Genomic DNA, 17245 nt, shown 5'->3' with positions numbered 1-17245 from the left:
CGGAACCCTCAGTGCGCGAGTCTGACTGGCACTTGGCCGGTTTTTATTTTGTTGTACAATGCTACGGAACCCTGAGTGTGCGAGTCGGAGTAGACTAAAAACTAAATATTCTCTTTGGTCGAACTCGTGCAGACCGATGTTTTTAAGTTAAATTCCTAAATAGTTATTCGCTGGCTAAAAGAAAACCAACCTAATTATATAAATATTTGTTGCAAAATAGATCGCCACAAGTGAAAGTGTCACCCAGCGTTGTGTCATCGCGAAAATAACTTGGACGCCATGCTTCTCGCGTACCGTTGCAGCTAGATGAGAAAATTGGACTTTTTGTGCTATGCCTGAAATTATATACACTCACTAGCTGACGCCCACGACTTCGTCTGCGTGGATTTAGGTTTTTCGAAATCCCGTGGGAACTCTGACTTTCCGGGATAAAAAGTAGCCTATGTGCTAATCCAGGATATTATCTATCTCAGCCAAATCCGTCCAGTGGTTTTGGAATCAGCTCTGAGAATGGAATAGTTTTGGCCATAGCATAGAATGGCAGACTTCATACACCTTTGAGAACATTTTGAAAAACTGTCAGGCATACTGGTTTCTCCACAATGTTTTCCTTCACCAGTTAAGTGATATTTAAATGCATAAAACGCACGCCGATGAATTAGAGATACATAATAAATTCAAAGCTATTGTATACAAATCAATTACCGACCACATAGGAAAAAATACATTTAAAAAGCAAAACTTCCAAGTTTCAGGCTTGAGTAAAATGGGGATCGGAAGGGTAATTCACATCTTACCGGAGCATAACATTATAATTAGATTTACAAACCTGCCTCTACGAATTTTTTTTTTTCCGTAGAAATTATACAAATTGCTTAGTTTACTACTTCATCTGCAGCATGAATGATTTACTATGACAAAAAGACTAGTTCTGTCTCTGTCGCATCCATTAGATAAAAAGAGAGAACTGCAATGTGTCACTTTTCTGCGGCTAGCTTCACTTTACTCTTTGTGCGTCATGTTGGCTGCATTATAATAACAATGGGCGGGGCATTACGCTTATGCAGCGCTCGAGCGCTTTAGATATTAGACGGGTTTGAGTGTTTGTCTTTTGGTTTACTATTTGAAAGCGCTGCAGCGAATTATGTTCCAAAGCGAACAAGTTGTGTAAAGTTTTTTTTTAAAGCTTACGTATTGTGTAGTTTGATCAGGGCACAGCGTTGCGTTATTAAAATTCCAATATTTTTGCCCTTCCTCACAATTTGAGTTCGCCGTCGGATTTTTAGTTGTGTTTATTGAGTTTTAAGTCTATCCCCGTAGAGATTTGTGCGTGGAATAAAGAATATACGATGCTTCGTAGTGCGTAACGAGTGCCGAGATAATAGGCTGAATCACATTAATTATGTGAACAGTTGGAGTATGTGATAACACGCCCAGCTATTTGCGTACGGTCACCTTAGCTCAAACTTATCGGTGTCGCTTCATGGAAATTATGTGTTTGCACGACTCACTAATATAAAATCAATACTCCCCGTGTACAACTATTAGACTAGCTTTCTTAATGATAGCCGTGGAATAACTTTCGAATTTTTTTCACAACGTCCACCGCTCATTAATGTTAATGATTATGAGGTAATTGTAAAATAATAGTCATTAATTAATTTGGCGGTCAAATTTAAATTGTTACCAGTTCCGGTAGAGAAGCGCTTCCGTGGGCCGTGACGTTTGTGCGCTGTTGCTATTTGCTAAGTTGGCAGTTGCTCGGGCAGTTTGCGCGAACTTCGCGCCGTTGCAGTGCTCTCCAAAACACGAGTGACGACTCCCGTGGAGTCCTTTGGATTTTCGTTTTTTTTTGGATTTGTGTTGTGTTAAAGTGTTTGGTGGAGTGTATTTGTGGTGGTTTAGTGGTGTTCGAGTGGTTGGACGCGGGTTTATAGGCCCGGTCTTGGTCGCAGATCGATACGGTGTGGTATGGCGCAGCGATGAGCCAAGGGGGCTCCAGAAGGCCCTACTCCCGCGGGGGCCCACGCTGGCACCCGCGGTACAAGGACTACTGGGACTACGAGCAGAACTACAGGTAACTACAAAATGTACTACAAGTGTCGACATTATCGACATTTTCTTACTGTGACGTGACCAGAAATGCTGTTGTAGGTATTATAGCTTTTGATAGCGACTTCCTATCGTTTCGTCGGGTACATTATCGTCGGACGCCGCTATTTATCGCTAGTTAATGTATGGAGTAACGTTCATAACGCTGTATACTGATAGAGTAAAACGTGACAAACGCTTACTATGTAACATAGGTAGTCTGATGGTTTGAAAATGTCCAAAGTGCCTACTTAGTTAAATTATAGCTATAAAAATGATTATTCTCTTTTCATGACTTAATATTCGGTAGGTAATCATCTATTTTTTTACATAAAAAAATTATTATCTTGACTTCATCAGTCAATCAGATTATCTAAATATAACTCAAAATCTAGAATTAAAAAGAAATCTAGGTCTAGAAAACTTGGGATTTTGTATAGGTATATTAGACATTCTCTATGACATAATAACATAGCTAAAGTTAGACAACCACTAAGAGAAGATATGGAACACTGTTTTGGCATTCCCATTTCCTGCCACATAAGTAAATACCTTTAAGGTAGATTTGCAACAAGCCAAGTGTGAGTCACTCTCGCACACAGTGAGTTCAGTACTCAAGTATATTTTTCAACATTTTGCACGATAAATCAAAAACCATTATACTTAAATCACTAGTGATTTGCTCTTATCCATTGAGGAGTTCTGTTCTCCATCTCCGAAGATATTCATCAAATCTTCACCAAATTTTATATGGGACCACCTGCACAGTATACCCTTTCAAATAAAAAAAAAAAATTATCCAAATCGGTCCAGCGGTCTCTGAGTAATCAGGAAACATACATTAAAAAAAAAAAAGATTCCGACGAATTGATAACCTCCTCTTTTTTTTGAAGTCGGTTAAAAACAACTTAAACTTTCATATTTAATTACTTAAGTATCTACTTAATCCAATAATAAACTAAGTAATCCAGTCTTTACCTAACTTAGCTGTGAATTGTGATTGACCAAAACTCCTTTACCTTCAAGTCTAAAAATAAGTAAGACTGAAACAATCATTTGTACTTTCTAGTGTCACCTTCATGGCAATTTACTTTCATTGGGCGTTTTAAGGTACTATACCTCAAAAAGGTATAAAGAAATCTTTGTAAGATTGTCTGTTTGTCAGTGTCAGACCCTTTTTCTTAGGAACTAATCTCGGTATCGAGTTCTCAAGCTAGTCTATATAAATAGTGATAGCCTGGTGTTTAAGTTAAGATGTACTACCTATACTATTAATATTATATATACTATTAATACCAGGCCACATATTTCTATCTTTATGAAGTTAATTATGTGCATTTTTAACCCCAGACCCAAAAAGAGGGGTGTTATAAGTTTGACGTGTGTATCTGTGTATCTGTCTGTGGCATCGTAGCTCCTAAACTAATGAACCGAGAGTGTTCTTAGCTATAGTCCAAGAAAATCGGTTCAGCCGTTTGAAAGTTATCAGCTCTTTTCTAGTTACTGTAACCTTCACTTTTTGGGGGTGTTATAAATTTTTAATTTACTCTTGTAAGCAATTTAATATCACTTTCTTTAATGGTGAAGGAAAACATCGTGAGGAAACCTGCGTGTCTGAGAGTTCTCCATTTCTCCAATCTCCAATCTGCATTTGGCCTGCGTGGTAGATTATGGCCAAACCCTTGTCATTTTGAGAGGAGACCCTTGCTCTGTAGTGGGCCGGCGAAGGGTTGATGACCTGAAGGTTGCCAATGGGACTCTATTACTAAGCCTCCACTGTCTTTATGTCCGTCTATCCTTTTGTGTGTCAAAGCCCAGCGGGCTGTATCTCCTGAACCGCAATAGCACAGTTTTAGGATAATAGGTAAAGCGCTGAAATTTTCACAGAATGTGCATTTCTATTGCCACTATAACGACGAATAATAAAAATTCCGAAATGGCCTCCATAAAAATTTAAAAAAAAATTAAAAAGTGTTACAGTAGAGCCTCGATAATCCGAACTACCAAAAAATAACCCCTGTTCGGACTCACGGAGCGTTCGGATTACAGTATGTTAAAAAAAATGCAAATATATTTTGACAAAAAATATTTATTCAGGTATTATAAAACACATATTTAAACCACAAAATACGTTACTTATTCATAAAGTCATCAATTTTAGTTTGGCGGGTTCTATTATTATTGACCAAAAAAAGGCTTTGTCCCTCAAATTACGCAACATCATCTTTTCGGACAAGTCATTTTCATCAGCCCAATCTAAACAAGTGTTCAGTGCTGATATAGCTTGTGAATGAGGAATTTTCTTGACGTTTAAAGCTGAAGTATTGTCAACAAAAGACTCGTCATTCCCAGACTCGTCAGTCTCTTGCGTAACAAAATATAAGATCAGCGGTCACGGTAAGGGAGAGAGAGGGGCAGTCGGCAGTTCGGATTACAGCGGCGTTCGGATTATTCAGAGTACGGATTATCGAGGCTCTACTGTATTTATTGTACCCTTGGTGTGGTCACACATCGCTCACACTCGCATTTCGCCGATTTCTCTTTCTTCTTTCTAATCTTGGACGATTGTATGGAACCCTTGGTGTGCGAGTCCGACCCGCACTTGGCCGGTTTTTTTTTTTTAATTTTTAGGGTTTTTGGTTCCGTTAGCAACCAAATACCTAATACTAAGCCTTCGCTGTCTGCCCGTCTGTCCGTACATCACATGATAAGTATATTTATTGCCGCTATAACAACAAAAAAGTAGAGATTACACATGTATAGATAAGTTGAAAGCGTTCAGGTAGATTTTAGTCAGAAAAAAAAACCGTTTGTGTACCCGTAGTGTTGGCGCAGGTAGTCGGGTCCGACCTTCGGGTTCAACGGCCCGTCCTAAATATAGTGGCACGCGGATGTCGGATCCGACACCAGAGCGACAAAGTAGTAGTCCTTGCTCTTCCTCACTGTCCTTAGTGACTAAGGACAGAGAGGACTTCGTCTGTGTTGGTGTTAGCTTTCGGGCGTGCTCTGCCGTTTTGGAGTGTTTTTTTTTTTGTTAAAACTGACTGGAAAGCGCTCTAAGGGGGTGCCGTGCGTGTGTCGGCGAGCGCCGGCACAGACGGGGTCCATACTTGTATAGTTTAACTAACTTGTTACAAATAACTACAAACTTGACATTGGCTAATCTTTGTAAAGCCAGAAGAGAGAGAAAAAAAAGGACAGAGAGAACCTGCCTACAAACAGCACGCTGAGGGTAAACTTACAGCGCAGTGATGTGTGTGTGAGTTCTCGGATGTACCGTCAGGGTAACATGAACACATTTTTTCTTTGGTGATGTAACCACAAATTCACGGGTTTTCGGATTTTTCCCTTTACTTGTGCTATAAAACCTACCTACCTGCCCAAATTTCATGATTCTTGATCAACGGGAAGTACCCTATAGGTTTTTGGTTCCCTTGTCTTGACAGACTGGCAACAAAGTGATCCTGTAAGGGTTCCTTTTGAGGTACGGATCCCTAAAAACCGTATGCTCGTAGCGTTGGCGCAGGTAGTCGAGTGTCGCGCCGTCCGACCTTCGGGTTCAACGGCCCGTCCTAAATATAGTGGCACGCGGATGTCGGGACATACCGACACACAGCGAGGCGGCGTGGACGCTGATTCCGATGTTTTATTTTCGCAACTCTTTGTATTTCCCCCATTTTTAGCCATCCTTGTCATCAACCAATAGGTATGCCCCTTCCAAGTTCGCCCGCTTCCATCTTAGATCATCACTTACCATTAGGTGAGATCGCAGTCAAGGGCTAACTTGTGTTATCACAATACAAATAAATAAAACCGGCCAATAGACTCACGCACCGAGGGTTCCCTACTACACTCGTATTAAAGATAAATCAAAAACTAGTATGCATAAAAATAAATAAAAATCTGTTTTAGAATGTACAGGTAAAGCTCTTTCATATGATACCCCACTTGGTTTAGACATCTTACTTTGAAAATTGAAAATAGGTACACACATTAATTGTTCATGAACACATTTTAATTTTTTTTTTTGTGATGTTACCAGTTACCACACATTCACGATTTTCGGTTTTTTTTTTTTTTACTTGTGCTATAAGACTCACCTACCCGCCAGCAAGATTCTAGTTCAACGGGAAGGACCTTATGGGTTTTCTTGACAGACACGACAGATGGGCAGGCAGACAGACAACATATGATCCTATAAGGGTCCTAATTTCCTTTTCAGTTACGGAACTCTAAAAGTATGTAGGCGTGTAGACTGTAGAAGCTACGTTAAACCCAGTAAGTAGTTATAGTAAAGGAAGAGATGGACTTCGTCTGTGTTGGTGTTAGCTGGCGAGCGTGCTCTGCCTTTTTGGAGTGTTTTTTTTTGTTAAAACTGACTGGAAAGCGCTCTAAGGGGGTGCCGTGCGTATGTCGGCGAGCGCCGGCACAGACGGGGTCCATACTTGTAATAGTTTAACAGTTAACTAACTTGTGACAAATAACTACAAACTTGACATTGGCTAATCTTTGTAAAGCCAGACGAGAGAGAAAAAAATAGTAAGGGAAGAGATCAGGTTTTTGCTGCGTTTCTTTAAAGGTTTTTGTCATATTGCAGTGCAGATACTGAGTATTGGAAATTGGGCGTTAATCCTGATACAATTAAGGTCGCAATTTGAATGCAAATGGTAACTGGTTTCGATTGATTACATAGGAATTTCGGTCGGACCGGAATTCGAAAAATAGTTACAGATTTTATAGTTAGGGTTAGTAGGTAACATAAGGTCACAAACGTTGCATATGAAATCTATGTGAATCTAGTAATTTTAGTTAATCTAATCCAACCCATGTATGCGTCCACTGCTGGACATAGGCCTTTCCATGAGCGCGCCACCAAACACGGTCCTCCGCCTTCCTCATCCACCCGCTCCCCGCCACCTTCTTCAGGTCATCGGTCCAGCGGGCTGGAGATCGTCCCACACTGCGCTTACCCGTAGGCGGTCTCCACTCCAGAACACGTCTGCCCCATCGGCCGTCGGTTCTACGACAGACATGACCTGCCCATTCCCACTTCAGCTTTACACTTAGTATAATAATCTATCGTTTCTAATTCAAACTGCTAGGATATGGAAAACCCATCCAGCATCAGTTTTCCTCTCCAATAGTATTGAATAGGCATCTTCTAGGCAAGCGCGCTCCATCTTAGGCTGCATCATCACTTGCCAGCTAGTCTGGTTGCAGCTAAGCGTTAGCCTATAATAGTCAGTGATAGCCTAGCGGTTAGAACAGTGATAGCCTAGCGGTTAGAACGTCCGCCTCCTAATCTGAGGTCGGGGGTTCGATCCCGGGCACGCACCAATAACTTTTCAGTTATGTGCGTTTTAAGCAATTAAATATCACTTGCTTTAACGGTGAAGGAAAACATCGTGAGGAAACCTGCATGCCTGAGAGTTCTCCATGTTCTCAAAGGTGTGTGAAGTCTGCCAATCCGCATTGGGCCAGCGTGGCAGACTATGGCCTAAACCCTTCTCATTCTGAGAGGAGACCCGTACTCAGTAGTGGGGTGGAAATGGGTTGATCAGGTTAGCCTATAAAATAAATAAAATATAAAACCGGCCAAGTGCGAGTCAGACTCGCGCACCGAGGGTTCCGTACTCTGGTATTTTTTCCGTCATTTTGCACGATAAATCAAACACTTTTATGCATAAAAATACATAAAAATCTGTTTTAGAATGTAAAGGCAAAGCCCTTTCATATGATACCCCACTTAGTACAATATCTTACTTTAAAAATTGAAACACTTTCAAGTAAAGATTTTTATATAAACCTGTGAGGATGATACTGCCATTGGCGCAATTAAAATGCCATAAGTCTTCTTGTCGTATTAGTTTATAAATTGCTAAAAACCAAATTGAATTTGAATTTTGTGGGCAGACCCGTGTCACGCACTTGAAGGGCCGACGCACATATGGCGGAGCGCAGCGCAGAGCATTTTTCACAGTCAAAGTATTCTCGACATTGTCCTCATTGAAATAATATCTAAAATCTATTGTGCATCCGTGCGGATACTCGCGCATCCGCGCGCAGTCCCGCGCGTGCTCGCGCATTCTCTGGTAGAAATTCGCGTAATGTGTCACGCGATTAGAAAACTTCGCGGGCATGCTCTGCGCTGCGCTTGCCATATGTGCGCCGGCCCTAAGCATTGTTGTAAGTTTTGATGTACGTCGCAAAATTGACATCGCCCAAGCGTGGACGAGCGAGGCGACCTTGCCTACACTTCCGCGGTATAATTAGTTACTACCTTCATGTTGTGCGCGTATTAAAATAATCATTAACTCTATGGGCCGCCGTGACGTCATAATGGCGGTATGATGAGTTGATTTATTAACCCCGACCCAAAAAGAGGAGTGTTATAAGTTTGACGTGTGTATCTGTCTGTGGCATCGTAGTTGCTAAACTAATGAACCGATTTTAATTTAGTTTTTTTTGTTTGAAAGGTGGCTTGATCGAGTGTTAATAACGGATTTGGAATGGAGATAGATTATATCCGGGATTAGCACATAGGCTTTTTATTCCGGAAAATCAAAGAGTTCCCACGGGATTTCGAAAAACTTAAATCCACGCGGACGAAGTCGCGGGCATCAGCTAGTAGTAACACAAGTGTTAAATAAAAATTTATAACACCCCCGACAAGTGAAGATTACAATAATTAGAAAAGAGCTGATAACTTTCAAACGGCTGAACCAATTTTCTTGGATTATAGCTAAGAACACTCGATCAAGCCACCTTTCAAACAAAAAAAACTAAATTAAAATCGGTTCATTAGTTTAGGAGCTACGATGCCACAGACAGATACACACGTCAAACTTATAACACCTCTCTTTTTGGGTCGGGGGTTAATAAAAACAAAGGAAAATAGGGCTTCTTTAGGGCTCCCGACGTCAAACGCACTAACATTTGACGCCTGCCATTTGACGATTGTGCCAACGAGCCAGGCACCATTAAACTACAACTTTGTCGTTTCCTGATAGTAAAAGGATAATTTGTCACTATGACGCGACGCTTGTGACACGGTTATAGACAATGGTCGGCCTTGTAACACTTGGTATTGTAGTGCTGGTAGTTACCTAGCAATTAACCAACAATACTGGTTACTTAGATACTTGGTACGTTGGCCTTCCAGTCTGTAGGTCTGGCGGGTCTGGTTCCATCGTGGGCACTCCTACTCTTCCAAGATGTCCGTTTTTAACCCCCGACCCAAAAAGAGGGGTGTTATAGGTTTGACGTGTGTATCTGTGTATCTGTGTGTCTGTGTATCTGTGTATCTGTCTGTGGCATCGTAGCGCCTAAACGAATGAACCGATTTTAATTTAGTTTTTTTTGTTTGAAAGGTGGCTTGATCGAGAGTGTTCTTAGCTATAATCTAAAAAAATTGGTTCAGCCGTTTAAGAGTTATCAGCTCTTTTCTAGTTTTCTTGTAGAAAAGAAGGTTAGATAACCGTTAGGTTCATAATATTATGTCAATAGACAAATGTCAAGCTGTCAAGATGGACGTTGCCTAAATACATAATTATTTATTTGAAAATGATGTTTTGGAAAACTCAAATACTTTGGATCGTCGGGGGTGTTATAAATTTTTAATTTACACTTGTGTCTTATAAGCAATTAACTTAATACTAGAGCCTCAATAGCTCAACCGTAAAGGAGTGGACTGAAAACCGAAAGGTCGACGGTTCAGACCCCGCCCGTTGCACTATTGTCGTACCTACTTTTAGCGCAAGCCTGACGCTTAGTTAGAAAGTAAAGGGGAATTTCATTTAACATGGCTAATATTCTTTATTAAAAAAAAAAAAAACTTAATATCACTTGCTTTTACGGTGAAGAAAACATCGTGAGAGAATATCCATGCCTGAGAAACCGTAATAAGCTTAGCTACGGTGCGTCGGTCCCTGTTAACGTGTTCTCCGAAGAACAGAGGCAACGAAAAGACCAAATTCGGAACCCCAAAATTGGGCACCCATCCATTTAACAACTTGGGTATGTCCCAACTCCCATAGGAGAAAAAATTGTATAGTTGACGGACGAATAATTGCGTTGCTCGAATGCGGTAGAATGACAGCTACAATGTCACGCTCGCAATCACCTCTGATTGGTTGACGCTCGCTCACTATTGGCTACAATGCATTGTTGCAACAAGAATACCATAAATTAAGCCAATAACAACAAAGGGCTAGAGGCTTTTTCGGCTGACATTTGTCCTCTGTCATTTCCTTTGACCTAAAAATCATACCTTGTTATCAACTTATAGGTCAGAAGCAATTTGTGCGGTCAATTGAGGTCGATACCACAGATACCTACTGCCAGTGACAAGGCTGCATGGGTCAAGGGCCATGGTTCAATTATAGTTATACAGGTGAAAATTTACAAAACCCCCGACAAAAGAAACTGAAAAGTAAAAAAATAATAAGTAAGTTGGTTTGTATTGGCCCTCTAAATTTAATTTAGAGCCTCAATAGCTCAACCGGTAAAGGAGTGGACTGAAAACCGAAAGGTCGATGGTTCAAACCCCGCCCGTTGCACTATTGTCGTACCTACTCCTAGCACAAGCCTGACGCTGAGGAAAAGGGAATATTAGTCATTTAACATGGCTAATATTCTTTTAAAAAAAAAAATTTTTTTAATTTATCTGCTATCAGTCCTTGGACTATAAACAGATGTGCTATTTTTTAATGTTTACAATTTAGGCTTTGCACATCCAGCGATGTGACATCCCACATATTACCGGCCAATCTTGTCCTCTTTAGGCGGAACGTGCTGTTGCTGGCATCCAGAAGTTGGATGGCTAAGCTGTTTTTATGATCCTCAAGTCTCTGTTAGTTTTTAACCCCCGATCCGAAAAGAGAGGTGTTATAAGTTTGACGTGTGTCTCTGTGTATCTGTGTGTTTGTGTATCTGTCTGTGGTATTGTAGCTCCTAAACAAATAAACCGATTTTAGTTTAGTTTTTTTTGGTTGAAAGATGGCTTGATCGAGAGTGTTTTTAGCTATAATCCAAGAAAATCGGTTCAGCCATTTGAAAGTTATAACTTCTTTTCTAGTTTTCTTATTAGACCGGTTATTAATATCCAACCAATACAGATTAGTGTCCGGCCAAATTCTAATAATAATGTGTCGGGGGTTTTTAAATTTTGAAAATTTTGTTATTAACCCCCGACCCAAAAAGAGGGGTGTTATAAGTTTGACGTGTGTATCTGTGTATCTGTGTGTCTGTGTATCTGTGTATCTGTCTGTGGCATCGTAGCGCCTAAACGAATGAACCGATTTTAATTTAGTTTTTTTTATTTGAAAGGTGGCTTGATCGAGAGTGTTCTTAGCTATAATCCAAGAAAATCGGTTCAGCCGTTTGAAAGTTATCAGCTCTTTTCCAGTTACTGTAACCTTCACTTGTCGGGGGTGTTATAAATTTTTAATTTACACTTGTTTATCCAAGCGATCGTTGCGTCGGAGGATAGCAATAGTTCAAATAAGTCATTTCAGTTCCACTCCATTTTGGTGGTGTGCGTAGCGCTTTAAGTTGACACCTCGTTTGTCCACAAAAAACTGGTTAGTTGACAGATCACGGCAAAAACTGGGCGTTCGCGTTGAGGCTTGCGGCGTTGACCTACTGACGACATTTCACCCGAGCGTGACCAAATGATGCTACTAGTGAACGGCTCTACAAAATACTGTTAGTATTGGATAAAAAGGGCTCTGGAGTCTGGATACCAGAGACTTGAAATAGCGGGTTATTCCACTAACCCATCTACAATCCCACAATTTTTAGAACCTCGATAGCTCAACGGTTAAAGAGCGGACTGAATTCCGAAAGGTCGGCGGTTCAAACCTCACCCGTTGCATTATTGTCGTACCCACTCCTGGCACAAGCTTTACGCTTAATTGGAGGGGAAAGGGGAGTATTAGTCATGACTGGCATGGCTAATATTCTTTTTTAATCAAAAAAATCCCCAATAAGATTACGACAAAACCTAGGCGTTTGCGTTCAGCGGTGTTGACCTACTGAAGACATTTCACACTGACCAAATGACGCTACAAGTGAACGGTTCTATAAATTACTGTTGGTATTGGGTGAAAAGGGCTCGGAGTCTGGATACCAGAGAATTGAAATAGCGGTTTATTCCACTAATCCCTATTGCCTATTTCTATCAATGGTGATTTTTTTTTTAAATTATATAAACTAGCGCTTGGCTGCAATCAGACCCGCTAGCAAGTGATGATGCAGCCTAAGATAGAGCGCGCTTGCCTAGAAGTTGCCTATTAACTCTTGACTTGAAGGTACCCATATTATAGGTGGAAGGGAAAACTGATGCCGGAAGGGCGTTCCATATCCTAGCGGTTCGAATTAGGAAAGAGGAAGCAAATCGTTTCGTACGTGTTCGAGGAATTTCGACTACGTACGGATGCAGACCTTGACGATGCCTGGCAGTACGATGGTAGAAAGGTGAAGGAGGAACCAGGTCAAAGAGTTCTTGTGCACACTCTCCGAAATATATCCTGTAGATTACCGATAGACTGGCAAATTTACGCCGATGTTCTAAACTTTGGAGTTTAGAATTCATCAGTGCTTCATCACCAATGAGTCTTCTAGCTCGGCGATCCACCGAATCCAATGCTTCGAGCTGGTACTTGGCAGAGCCATCCCATAAATGTGTTTGTGGACTTTTTTTCCACAAATTCCCATTGACACTCTCAAGTTGCTTCAAAAACAGGTCGGAAGTCGCAGGCCCAGCGTACCTGTATTAGTAGAGGTCAGTGGGTCGAAGCCGTAAGAGCCTGCTTCATGGAAGTGATAACCCGTTGGCGGGTGGAACGTAAAATAGTGCTGTTTTCACAGATGACGGAAACAACGATTGTGCGTGTCACTCTTTTCCTACCAGTGACCCTTGGTAGTGGTTGGTTGGGTAACATGAAATCAAAGAAATCTCGTCGTTTCATAGCCTACCTAGCGTCAAATGTAGGTAACATTTGACGCCTACCAGTGTAGGTGAAGCCTCGACGTTTTGTTGCAAGTTCCCTAGATGTCGTGAACTGTGCTAATGGCGCCGAAACCTTAGTCATAAGTTGATAAGTCATAACTCCGTATCAATATCGTAGGATTGCCACTTCCCACTTCTTGATATACGGGTTACGACCATAAAAATACGGGGTTTAGATTTTTTTACGGGGGACAGTGTTTTACAGAGAATATTAGCTCTTCATTTTGTAAACATCCATACCTTTAACTTGTAATTCCGCCTTCACAGTGTCTAGATTGAATCGATTTCGGTTACGCGGGTATATTCTGTTTGGACAAAACGTCAGGTTTCGGTTTCGCCAGCCAACTCCGGCTGAATTTGTAAAAAAGTACGGGGGTTTTATTAGATTACGGGGTTCTGTATTCTCATATCCTCAAATACGGGGTATCCGTAAAATACGGGGCATCTGGCAATTCTACCCTATCGCATGATAGTAGGCGTTACGTACGCGAATATTCACGTAGATATAACCGCGTTGGGAGGCCGATTGTGAAACCAACCTTCACCGACATGCACACCCTTGACCGTGCAGTTTCTTCGTTGCGACATACATTCGATTCTATTCGGTATTGTATATGATTACTCTTCCTTCACCTTTGATGGTGTGCCTGGTCAGTAAGCGTTGTGGTATTATCAGCGGGAGGTCCCGGGTTCGATTTCCGGCAGGGTTTGAAATTTATAATTTTCTGTTCTGGTCTGGTGGGAGGCTTCGGCCGTGGCTAGTTACCACATGCATGTTCATCAGTTGGAGGGCTGGCGATGCATATAGCATGCTGCATGTTGCACCATACAGATTTATTTCATTTAGAGGATTATAGCAAACTAGCTGATGCCCGCGACTTCGTTCGCGTGGATGAAGGTTTTTTAAATTCCCGTGGGAACTCTTTGATTTTCCGGGATAAAAAGTAGCCTATGTGCTAATCCAGGGTATAATCTATCTCCATTCTAAATTTCAGCCCAATCCGTCCAGTAGTTTTTGCGTGAAGGAGTAACAAACATACACACACACACACACACACACACACACACACACACACACACACACACACACACACACACACACACACATACATACAAACTTTCTCCTTTATAATATTATAGTGTGATTAAGGTATTGGTTCCTTGTATATTTGTGGACGAGGCCAACAGTCCACTGTCCTTGTTTAAACTCCATACGTCATCACAACACAAGGTTATACATGCATCAGATTATGATTTTCGCAAAAATGGCGCTACTTAAACTACGGAAATAACATTATCTTGCATAATAATTATCTATACTAATAAATAAAATTGGAGTGTCTGTCTGTAATTTCGAAATAACTACCTCATATTAAGCTCATATGGTTATTTGAACGATACCAACACTGAATAACACGTTTTTAAAATTTTTGTCTGTCTGTCTGTCTGTCTGTCTGTCTGTCTGTCTGTTTGAAAAGGCTAATCTCCGGAACGGCTGAACCGATTTTGACGGGATTTTCACAGACAAGTTGAGTATTGACCAGGGCGTAAAATAGGCTACTTTTTTAACCGACTTTCAAAAAGGGAGTTGTGTTTTTCTACCTATGTACACCGAAATCTCCGAGATTTCTGAACCGATTTGCGTAATTTTTTTTTTAATCGATAGAGAAACTTTGCGACATTGTTTCATAAAAAATTTGGAGTCCAACTCCTCAATCCTGATGCTGCAGGGGATCTGACCAATCCACGCGGGCGAAGCTGCGGGCATCAGCTAGTAATTAATAACCCGCACTTTGTAGTACCTAAGTACAGATTTACCGTGAATTGAATACCTACGTCATATCAGAGGTCAAACCTTTTTACTGTAATCGCGGAACTTGCCGTTGAAGTGATTCAAAGTCGAACTACAAATTATTTCCTGCCTTTACCGCGAAGCAATTGACACCTCATTCATCAAAATCGGCCCAGTAGTTTATGCACTACGTTGGAACACACAGAATCTGGACACAAACATACATACATAAATATTTACATACATACATCATACATAGGCCTTCCCTATAGAGCGCCACCACACCCGGTCCTCAGCCGTCCTCATCCAGCCACTTCCCGCCAGCCGCTTTATATCGTCGGTCCATCGTGCTGGAGGGCGTCCCACACTACGCTTGCTTAAACGCGGTCTCCACTCAAGGATTTTCCGGTACATACATAGACTGCTAAAATCACAACCCTTCCTTTTGGTTTTGCCACAGTCGGGTAAAAAGATGGGGAACACGCCGGAACCATTACTGTTCTCCTGGTGGTCTTGTAAAAAGGCTGAAACAATCGTCTTACGGTTGCCAGGCGAAGTCGAGACAAAGACGCCGCTCTGCGCTATTGTGTGGAACGTTGCTGAATGCTGATGGACGTTGAATGGAATGATTAGAGTTGGTCCACTGGGTGGACTCACATAATATGAACTATGGGTAGGTACCATCGGAGCTCACATTAACATGAGATAACACTTTTCAGGTTTCCTTACCTCAAAAGGAAAAACCGGCCAAGTGCGAGTCAGACTCGCGTACTGAGCACTTGGTATAGTTATCTTACTTTGAAAATTGAAACACGTTTTTTTTTTAATGATGTAACCACGAATTCGCGGTTTTCAGATTTATTTCTGTACTTGTGCTATAAGACCTACCTACCTGCAAAATTTCATGATTCTAGGTCAACGGGAAGTACTCTATACTATAGGTTTCTTGACAGACACGACGGACGGACGGACGGACAGACAGACAGACATACAGACAACAAAGTGATCCTATAAGGGTTCCTTTTGAAGTACGGAACCCTAAAAACGGATCCCTTTAGTTAAGATCACTTCGTTGTCTGTCTCTCCGTCTGTCTGTCCATCTGTCTGTCGTGTCTGTCAATAAATCTATAGGATACTTCCTGTTGACCTAGAATCATGAAAAGGGAGCACAAGTAAAGGGACAAATCCGAAAACCGTGAATTTGTGGTTATATCACACAAAAAAAATGTGTTCACGAAAAATTTAGAAAGGCAGATACTAGGTAGGTCTTATAGCACAAGTAAAACAGATTTTTATTTATTTAAAAAAATACTCGAGTACGGAACCCTCGCACTTTGGTGGTTTTTAGGGTTCCGTATCTCAAAAGGAAATACGGAACCCTTATAAGATCACTTTGTTGTCTGTCTGTCTGTCTGTCGTGTCTGTCAAGAAACCTATAGGGTACTTCCCGTTGATCTAGAATCATGAAATTTGGCAGGTAGGTAGGTCTTATACTTAGTACAAATACAGGAATAAATCTGAAAAGCGCGAATTTGTGGTTATATCAGTTAAAAAAAAAAAATTAAAATGTGTTTCAATTTTCAAAGTAAGATAACTATACCAAGTGGAGAATCATAATATGAAAGGGGATTACCTGTGCATTCTAAAACAGATTTTTATTTATTTTTATGCACAATAGTTTTTGATTTATCGTGCAAAATGTCGGAAAATTACCCGAGTACGGAACCCTCAGTGCTCGAGTCTGACTCGCACTTGGCCGGTTTTTTTATTATTCGTTATAGCGGCAATAGACACACTCTGTGAAAGAATCAACTCTCTACCTATTACGGTTCACGAGATACAGCACGCTGACAGACGAACGTACGGACTGACAGCGAAGGCTTAGTTATAGGGTCCCGTTGGCACTCTACGGAACCCTAAAAAACCTCACCAGTCGTCGTATCTCTCGCCTTACCGCGTGACTCGCAAGCCGTAAGTCCATCGCGAAACGAAAGGGAAAAGAAATTGACTGTCTCTGTGAAAGAATCAACTCTCTACCTATTACGGTTCACGAGATACAGCACGCTGACAGACGAACGTACGGATTGACAGCGTAGGCTGTTATAGGGTCCCGTTGGCACGCTACGGAACCCTAAAAAAACCGTACCAGTCATCGTATCTCTCGCCTAACCGCGTGACTCGCAAGCCGTAAGTCCATCGCTTTCGAAACGAAAGGGAAAAGAAATTGACTGTCGAAATAGAAACCAAACATGATTTCAACAACACCTCTTGAATTACTTTTGACGCGACCTTACAATGATGAGCGCTGGTGGGGTGTTAAATACGGTCAAGACCGAGTCGAACTCTCAAAC

General features: G+C 41.3%; 1 protein-coding gene across 1 annotated transcript in view; it reads left to right on the top strand.

The window, feature by feature from the left end:
- Nucleotides 1-17245, top strand: part of LOC123878466 (E3 ubiquitin-protein ligase arkadia-like) — a 68804-nt gene that overhangs the window by 11320 nt on the left and 40239 nt on the right. The window contains exon 11 of the mRNA XM_045925637.1: nucleotides 1938-2077. Coding sequence (XP_045781593.1) covers nucleotides 1938-2077 — 140 coding nt within the window. The remainder of the gene's footprint in view (nucleotides 1-1937; nucleotides 2078-17245) is intronic.

Source organism: Maniola jurtina, chromosome 26, assembly GCF_905333055.1.
Source record: "Maniola jurtina chromosome 26, ilManJurt1.1, whole genome shotgun sequence".
NCBI classification, from domain to species: Eukaryota; Metazoa; Arthropoda; class Insecta; order Lepidoptera; family Nymphalidae; genus Maniola; species Maniola jurtina.
Note: the sequence above shows the minus strand (reverse complement) of the source record. Positions and strands in the feature narration are given on the sequence as shown.